This window comes from Babylonia areolata, chromosome 22 (genome assembly GCF_041734735.1).
Source record: "Babylonia areolata isolate BAREFJ2019XMU chromosome 22, ASM4173473v1, whole genome shotgun sequence".
Taxonomy (NCBI): Eukaryota; Metazoa; Mollusca; class Gastropoda; order Neogastropoda; family Buccinidae; genus Babylonia; species Babylonia areolata.
This window is the reverse complement of record NC_134897.1, coordinates 26,594,675-26,604,674: the sequence shown is the minus strand read 5'-3', so window position 1 is coordinate 26,604,674 and position 10,000 is coordinate 26,594,675. Positions and strand designations below refer to the sequence as shown.

The window sequence follows — 10,000 nt, the reverse complement described above, 5'->3', positions numbered from 1 at the left end:
CCTCACCGTGCTCGTGAGTCACACACCGCTCGGGGTCTGTACGGGTGGGTTGGGTAGTGGGTAGATACATGAGTGGGTGGATATATGGCTGTAATATGGGTTAGTGGGTGGATGGATTGGTGGGTGGGTGGATATATGGATGAGAAGATTATATGGGTGGGTGGGTAGATACTTATATGGATGGCTAGATATAAGTGTTGATGAAAATAAATTAATATGGGTGGGTGGTTTCGGTGGGTGGATATATGGATGGGTAGATATAAGAGTGGATGTAAATAAATTTGTATGGGTAGGAAGGTGGATGAATGGATTGGTGGATGTGTGGGTATATGGATAGGTAGATTTTTGGGTGGGTCGGTGGATATCTGCATGGGTAGATATGTGGGTGGGTGGATATATGCATTGGTAGATATGTGGGTGGGTGGATATATGGATGGGTAGATATGTGGGTGGGTGGGTACATATATTGGTGGGTGGATGGATATATGGATGGGTAGAGATGTAAGTGTTAATGTCAATGAATTGATAGGAGTTGGTGGATAGTTGGATTGGTAGATATAAGAGTGGGTGTAAATTAATGAATATGGGTGGGTAGCTGGATATATTGGTCGGTGGATGGGTAGTTATGAAGGTGGATGAGTGGATATGTGGATGGGTAGTTATGAATGTGGATGGGTGGATATATGGATGGGTAGTTATGAAGGTGGGTGGATGGGTGGATATATGGATGGGTAGTTATGAAGGTGGATGGGTGGATATATGGATGGGTAGTTATGAAGGTGGGTGGGTGGATATATGGATGGGTAGTTATGAAGGTGGATGATTGGGTGGATATATGGATGGGTAGTTATGAAGGTGGATGATTGGGTGGATATATGGATGGGTAGTTATGAAGGTGGATGATTGGGTGGATATATGGATGGGTAGTTATGAAGGTGGATGATTGGGTGGAAATATGGATGGGTAGTTATGAAGGTGGATGATTGGGTGGAAATATGGATGGGTAGTTATGAAGGTGGATGATTGGGTGGAAATATGGATGGGTAGTTATGAAGGTGGATGATTGGGTGGATATATGGATGGGTAGTTATGAAGGTGGATGATTGGGTGGATATATGGATGGGTAGTTATGAAGGTGGATGATTGGGTGGATATATGGATGGGTAGTTATGAAGGTGGGTGGGTGGATATATGGATGGTAGTTATGAAGGTGGGTGGGTGGATATATGGATGGGTAGATAAATTATTATATGGTGGGTGGTGGATGGATGGGTGGGTGGGTGACTACATGGATGGGTAGATATATGGGTGGCTGGGTGGGTAGATAAATGACGATGATGATAATGATCATAATGATGATCGTGATGAAGTTGATGATTACGACGACGATGATGATGATTGTGATGATGAATGTGATTATGATGGGGATGATGATCACAATGATGATGGTGCAGAAGTAGGAGGAGAAGAAGAAGAAGAAGATGATGATGAAGAAGAAGAAGAAGAAGAAGAAGAAGATGATGATGATGATATCCACAGTGCAAGTACATCCTAGGCTCCATGGTGCTGCTGCTGCTGCTGCTGCTGATGTTGATGATGATGATGATATTGACGATGTCGATGATGATGACGACGACGACAACGATTATGCCGATGACGATGACGGTGACGGTGTGGACAGGACAAGTACATTCTGGGGTCCATGGTGCTGATGCACGTGGTCAGCGTGTGGCACGCCATCATCACGCGCTTCAAGAACCACCCGGACCTGGCCGACACGCTGGACGACTGGGCCTTCATCGTCCTCGTCTTCATCTTCTCCTCATACAACGTCGGCTACACCCTCATCATGATCGTCAAGGTCAGTGACTGGCTGATTGATTGACTGACTGACTGACTGACTGACTGGCTGGCTGATTGGCTGACTGATTGACTGACTGACAGACAGACTAATTGGCTGACTAATTGGCTGCCTGGCTGACTGACTGGCTGAATTTCTGACTGATCCAGTGTTGATTGTTTCTTCTTATTGTTGATAATGCATACGCATACATATTTTTATATAAGAGAGGTGTGTGTGTGTGTGTACGTGCGCGCGCGCGCGTGTGTGTGTGGCGTTATGTGCACACAACTTAATTGTGGAGATTTTGTTCGCAACCAGTACAAGTCACGTTCATCCATCCATCCAAGCATGCATCCATTCATTCATTCAGCCAGTCAGTCAGTCAGCGCCGTCATGTCCTTCTCTGTGTTACAGACGTACATGAAACGGAAATTCATAGACGTCCTGGAAACAGCGTATAAGGTAAGACATTGATTCTTTTCTTTACTTTTCTATACAATTTTGATTGTGCACTTTTTCTTTGAAAACAATTCCCAGTGGTTACTGAACACAGATCAGTGTTGTAATTATTATTATAATAATACATGCATACCACAGGTTATAAGTGCTTTCATTCACAGATTTTGGAGGGATTTTGTTGAATCGTATATTGAAAGCAGTGTGAACGGAATTAGTGTCATTTCGTTCACATGAAGCTTCATGAGATGTGATAGGTTTAAAGGTTAAAGGACCCACAGCCTTTTACGGCCATCAGAGCAGTGAATTCACATCCACTGTGTTTAGGGCTGGGCATAGGAAGGCAGTGAATTCACATCCACTGTGTCTAGGGCTGGGCATAGGAAGGCAGTGAATTCATATCCACTGTGTCTAGGGCTGGGCACAGGAAGGCAGTGAATTCATATCCACTGTGTTCAGGGCTGGGCATAGGAAGGCAGTGAATTCACATCCACTGTGTCTAGGACTGGGCATAGGAAGGCAGTGAATTCACATCCACTGTGTTTAGGGCTGGGCATAGGAAGGCAGTGAATTCACATCCACTGTGTCTAGGGCTGGGCATAGGAAGGCAGTGAATTCATATCCACTGTCTAGGGCTGGGCATAGGAAGGCAGTGAATTCATATCCACTGTGTCCAGGGGTTGGCATAGGAAGGCAGTGAATTCACATCCGCTGTGTCTAGGGCTGGGCATAGGAAGGCAGTGAATTCATATCCACTTTCCAGGGCTTGGCATAGGAAGGCAGTGAATTCATATCCACTGTCTCTAGGGCTGGGCACAGGAGGCAGTGAATTCACATCCACTGTGTCTAGGGCTCGGCATAAGAAGGCAGTGAATTCACATCCACTGTGTCTAGGGTAGGGCTCGGCATAGGAAGGCAGTGAATTCATATCCACTGTGTCTAGGGCTGGGCACAGGAAGGCAGTGAATTCATATCCACTGTGTTTAGGGCTGGGCACAGGAAGGCAGTGAATTCATATCCACTGTGTGCAGGGCGGGGCATAGGAAGGCAGTAAATTCACATCCACTGTGTCCAGGGCTCGGCATAGGAAGGCAGTGAATTCACATCCACTGTGTCCAGGGCTGGGCATAGGAAGGCAGTGAATTCATATCCACTGTGTCTAGTGCTCGGCGTAGGAAGGAGTGAATTCATATCCACTGTGTCTAGGGCTGGGCATAGGAAGGCAGTGAATTCACATCCACTGTGTCTAGGGCTCGGCATAGGAAGGCAGTGAATTCATATCCACTGTGTCCAGGGCTTGGCATAGGGAGGCAGTGAATTCATATCCACTGTGTCTAGGGCTTGGCATAGGAATGCAGTGAATTCACATCCATTGTGTCTAGGGCTCAGCATAGGAAGGTAGTGAATTCATATCCACTGTGTCTAGGGCTGGGCACAGGAAGGCAGTGAATTCACATCCACTGTGTCTAGGGCTCGGCATAGGAAGGCAGTGAATTCACATCCACTGTGTTTAGGGTAGGGCTCGGCATAAGAAGGCAGTGAATTCATATCCACTGTGTCTAGGGTTGGGCACAGGAAGGCAGTGAATTCATATCCACTGTGTCTAGGGCTGGGCACAGGAAGGCAGTGAATTCATATCCACTGTGTTCAGGGCTGGGCATAGGAAGGCAGTTAATTCATATCCACTGTGTCTAGGGCTGGGCACAGGAAGGCAGTGAATTCATATCCACTATGTCTAGGGCTTGGCATAGGAAGGCAGTGAATTCATATCCACTGTGTTTAGGGCTGGGCACAGGAAGGCAGTGAACTCATATCCACTGTGTTCAGGGCTGGGCATAGGAAGGCAGTGAATTCATGTCCACTTTGTCTAGAGCTGGGCACAGGAAGGCAGTGAATTCACATCCACTGTGTCTAGGGCTGGGCATAGGAAGGCAGTGAATTCATATCCACTGTGTCCAGGGCTGGGCACAGGAAGGCAGTGAATTCACATCCACTGTGTCTAGGGCTGGGCATAGGAAGGCAGTGAATTCATATCCACTGTGTCCAGGGCTGGGCATAGGAAGGCAGTGAATTCATATCCACTGTGTCCAAGGCGCGGCATAGGAAGGCAGTGTAATCACATCCACTGTATCTAGGGCTGGGCATGGGAAGGCTGTGAATTCACATCTGTGTCTAGGGCTATGTGTAGTAAGGCGGGGCCCAGTCCTCTCCTTCCGCCGTTTTAACCTTCCCTAACTCGGAGTCATGTTCCTCCCATTCACATTTTGGATGGAGTGAGGAAATACAGTGCTTTTCCCAAGGACACAACACCATGCCGGAACGGGGCCTCGAACCCTGATCACTGGTGAACACTGGACCAGAAGTCCAACCCCTGACCGGTTCTGCCATGGGACATCAGTTGATGTTTTGACATGACAGAGTGAGCATAAAACACAGGACAGAGCGAGACACTGCTGTTGCCACCCCCACTGTTGTCCAGATTAATACGGCTGCTATGTGATATGTGTGCACATTGATTATCTTGACATATGCGAAGAGTGAGTGATTCATACACATAAAAGTCTCTGTACATATGGGTTTATAGGCCTATGAAAATCACTCCGGTGCACACGCGAACATACAGACACACAAATGCGTATAGACATACACAGTCACACAGTCACACACACACACAGAGCCACACACACGCACAGACACACACACAGACACACACACACACAAACAAACACAAACCCTTCTTTTTCCTTTCCTTTCTGTTTTGTCCCCTCCATCTCTCTGTCTCTGTCTCTATTCTCATCCGTTCTGCCCCTTGGCCGCCGCTCCCCGTTACCACACCCCTCGTCCCCATTTTAGGCAACAATTTTTAAAGGATATTCAAAATTCGAATAACACAGGACATATTCCCAGTCAGGTGATGCTATCAGATGATGAATATATACAAACAAGATTGGGAAAATTTGTTTATGAATGCTGCTGCAATTTACTGCATTAACTGATTGATTAATTGTGTGTTTTTTCATTCGTTCATTCATTTACCATTGCACTTGTGTCTTATAAACCTTACGGTTTCATGACAATAAAATCTGTTCTATTCTATTCTAGGCAGCCGCATGCCGTGTTGGGGGTATGTGTGTTTTCATTGTGTTTGCTTTGTTTAATTGTGTTTGCTGTCAAGGCCTGAGATACGAGCTGGGCATGTACGTAGGTCAAACATGTGTTCTGTTTGTTGTTGTTTTGCTGGCAGATTTCGCCTCAGTCTGCACACTCTGACACCTTGACACTGAAATTGAAACTTACTCTGTGTGTGTGTGTGTGTGTGTGGTGTGTGTGTTGTGTATGTGTGTGTGGTGTGTGTCTTGTGTATGTGTGTGTGGTGTGTGTGTGTGTGTGTGCGTGCGTGTGGTGTGTGTGTGGTGTGTGTGTGCATACGTGTGTTTCTGTTTGTATGTGTGTGTGGTGTGTGTGTGTGTGTGTGTGTGTGTGTTTCTCCCCCTCACCCAGGCCAAGGTTCAGAGGTTGCTGAAGGAGGGCAAGGACACTCAGCGGAGAGGGAGGGTGATGAAGAAACACCGCCATCACCAGAACAGCAACAACCTCCACCCCCACCACAACCATCGCAACCCCCACTACACGGCCAGGGTGCACGCCTTGCAACCCTGACAAACTACACGGCTGACTACACAACAACACACTGCACGCCTTGCAGCCCTGACAAACTACACGGCTGACTACACAACAACACACTGCACGCCTTGCAGCCCTGACAAACTACACGGCTGACTACACAACAACACACTGCACGCCTTGCAGCCCTGACAAACTACACGGCTGACTACACAACAACACACTGCACGCCTTGTAGCCCTCACAAACTACACGACTAACTACATGACAACACACTGCACGCCTTGCAGCCCTGACAAACTACACGGCTGACTACACAACAACACACTGCATGCCTTGCAACCCTGACAAACTACATGGCTGACTACACAACAGCACACTGCACGCCTTGCAGCCCAGACAAACTACACGGCTGACTACACAACAAAACACTGCATGCCTTGCAACCCTGACAATCTACACGACTAACTACACAACAGCACACTGCACGCCTTGCAGCCCTGACAAACTACACGGCTGACTACACAACAAAACACTGCACGCCTTGCAACCCTGACAAACTACACGGCTGACTACACAACAACACACTGCACGCCTTGCAGCCCTCACAAACTACACGGCTGACTACACAACAACACACTGCACGCCTTGTAGCCCTCACAAACTACACGGCTGACTACACAACAACACACTGCACGCCTTGCAGCCCTGACAAACTACACGGCTGACTACACAACACACTGCACGCCTTGTAGCCCTCACAAACTACACGACTAACTACATGACAACACACTGCACGCCTTGCAGCCCTGACAAACTACACGACTTGCTACTTGACAACACACTGCACGCCTTGCAACCCTGACAAACTACATGACATGACAGCACACTGCACGCCTTGCAACCCTGACAAACTACACGACATGACAGCACACTGCATGCCTTGCAACCCTGACAAACTACACGACATGACAACACACTGCATGCCTTGCAACCCTGACAAACTACACGACATGACAACACACTGCATGCCTTGCAACCCTGACAAACTATACGACATGACAGCACACTGCATGCCTTGCAACCCTGACAAACTACACGACATGACAGCACACTGCACGCCTTGCAACCCTGAGAAACTACACGACATGACAGCACACTGCACGCCTTGCAACCCTGACAAACTACACGACATGACAGCACACTGCATGCCTTGCAACCTTGACAAACTACATGACATGACAGCACACTGCATGCCTTGTAACCCTGACAAACTACACGACATGACAACACACTGCACGCCTTGCAACCCTGACAAACTACACGACTAACTACATGACAACACACTGCACGCCTTGCAACCCTGACAAACTACGCGACATGATAACACACTGCACGCCATGACACTGCATGACATGACAACACACTGCATGCCTTGTAACCCTGACAAACTGCATGACATGACAACACACTGCATGCCTTGCAGCCTTGACTAACTACCCAACAACACACTGCACACATTGCAGCCCTGAATAACTACAATAACTACACGACAACACACTGCACGCCTTGCAGCCCTAACTAACTACACGACAACACACTACACGCTGTGCACACATACACACCCACGCATACACTGCCACAGTTTTGCCGCTGTGGTCACGAATACTTCCACCAACGTCTCTTGATGAGACCGATTCTGTGATAGGACGAAGGTAAAGAAGCACATCAGTCGATAAGATGTAGGCTGAAAAATTAGAAAAAAAATCTCTTCTTGTATTTGCCATGTACGTGTCTTTCATTTCACTGTAATTATCTTACATTTAATTCTAATGTATTTACTTAATGGTTCTGTTGTATACTTTATATTATTTCATCTCAGGATACAAACTTTGGGTAGGCTCTCAAGGCTTGACCAACGAGTTGGGATTATGCGTAGATCAAACATCTGCTCGGTTTTTTTGTTTTTTGTTTTTTTGTTTTTTGTTCAGCAGATGTGCACGCTTTGATTCCTCTTGAAGCTGAATCTGTTTAAGAGCATGAACGTAACCAGCATGTTTTTGAGTCCGCTGTATTTGCCGTGGGAAGGCCTGGATGAGAGACTTGGCTTCATTTTCAGGAAGAGTGTGCATTGTTGTCACAGTTGTGTGTGTGTGTGTTTTTCCTGTATTTCTTTATTTCAGTTTCTTTTTCTTCTTCTTCTTCTTCTCCCCCCCTCCCCTCAGCCACTCCCCCGACACACACATGTTTATTGTTTATCTCTCTCTCTCTCTCTCTCTCTCTCTCTCTATATATATATATATATATATATAATTCCTCATGGCGCGTTGGGTTATGCTGCCGGTCCGGCATCTCCCTTGCAGACGTCGTTGTGCAGCATATATGGATTTGTTCGAACGCAATGATGCCTCCTTGTGAAAGTGATCTGAACAATGCATTGTTTGCTGCAGGAGATGATGTCAGTCGATATAGGTTTGTGAGAGCTGTGTGAGTGGTGTTACCCCCACACCTTCAGTGGACTGTTCTGTCAGGAGATAGTGTTATTGTGGAGAATGGACGTGCTCATGTTAGTTGAGAGGGGAGACAGTGTGATGGGTGACTTCAGATCAGCACCATTGTTGATTGCTTCTTAATATTATCAATATGACTTACACATATATGTTTGTAAGAAGAGGTGCCTCTGTGTGTGTGTGTGTGTGTGTGTGTGTGTGTGTGTGTGAAATGATGCAGGTGCTTGCATATTGAAGACAAAGACTGATGGAGATTGAGATGTGGATCCCTTCCTTCTTTCCTTCCTTCCCACCTTCCTTCCTTCCGCCCTCCCTCCTTCCTTCCTTCCTTCCTTCATCTGGATACTGATAGTGTCTTTCTTTCGTTTGTGTTTCTCTTCATTTGTTAGCTTGAGGAAGGGGTGATACGCGCGCGCAAATGTGTGTGTGTGTGTGTGTGTGTGTGTGTGTGTGCAACTGTGGTAATACATTTCATATCTACTTCACAGAAAGCGTGGTGGTTTTTGAAACGATGTTGTGAACTTTTGAACTAATCTGTTGACTGAACGGAGGATGGAGCACACTGAAGCCTTCACAGTGATAAAACATGTTGCCTTTCTCTGTGTTGATACTGTTTTCATCATTACATTATATTTTTCAAAACTAAACAACTGATGGTTTGTCTTTCTTCCCACAGGATCAGTCATGCTCCCGTCTGAATGTCTGGAGACAGCGGTTTGTCTCTGCGCTATTTTGACTCTGTTATGATGATGATGATGATTGCTGGTGGAGTGGGAAGTTGAAGAAGTGATTCAGCGAAAGGTATATACCCATCTAGATCTGGCCCCAGGCAAATTAAGTGTAAGCGTGAAAACTCCCACGGGACATACTGCTCTCCGTCTACTTCCCCCTCCACCCCACCTTCCCTCCTTTCCCATGTACGCCCCCTCTTGAAACCGTACATCACTTGCTGAAAGTGCGCTATTGCCCAGAGCCACGTGCAAGGGAAATAACCATTGATTTATCATCTGTCATACAAAAAACGACCTACTTCCCTTACCTCATTCGCAAACATGTCTCTCTCTCTCTCTCTCTCTCTCTCTCTCCGTGTGTGTGTGTGTGTTTCGATAATTTACCAAGCAATGAAAAAAATCTGTGATAAATGTTCCGCAAACACCGTTGCTGTTGAGTTTCAATAATGATTATTTTGTTGGTGTACCCTCTTTTGTGCCGTCGACAGCACCAGTCAGACCCCCCCCCCTCCCCCCCCGTCCCCCCCCTCGTCCCCCCACCTCGTCCCCCTCCCTAAAAAAAAAAAAAAAAAAAAAAAAAAGTTTACTAAAGTACAATAGAACTCGGTCAAACTCTGTTTAATTCCACCTGCTGTTTTCTGGGGGAAAAGAAGGTTGTTGAAACTTGAATACTTTAAATCTTCCATACGTGTTTCTGTGTGATAGAATTTTGCTGCAAAGGAAAATAATTTTGTCTATTGCTGGGTAAAAACTGTTGTGGTTTTTTTTTCCCTTCTATTGTTTGGGAAAATAATTTAATTTATTGATAGAGAAATCCGGCCTGTTAGTGTGTAATT

At 46.4% G+C, this 10,000-nt stretch overlaps 1 protein-coding gene across 2 annotated transcripts in view; it reads left to right on the top strand.

Annotated features, from left to right (window-relative positions):
* Positions 1-9,658, top strand: part of LOC143297339 (cys-loop ligand-gated ion channel-like) — a 42,369-nt gene extending 32,711 nt beyond the window's left edge. For both annotated transcript variants that reach the window (XM_076609633.1, XM_076609632.1), the window contains 4 exons: positions 1-13; positions 1,682-1,861; positions 2,258-2,305; positions 5,801-9,658. The exon at positions 1-13 is cut by the window's left edge and continues 143 nt beyond it. In XM_076609633.1, coding sequence (XP_076465748.1) covers positions 1-13; positions 1,682-1,861; positions 2,258-2,305; positions 5,801-5,959 — 400 coding nt within the window. In that variant the 3' untranslated portion in view covers positions 5,960-9,658. The remainder of the gene's footprint in view (positions 14-1,681; positions 1,862-2,257; positions 2,306-5,800) is intronic.
* Positions 9,659-10,000: the final 342 nt, after the last annotated feature.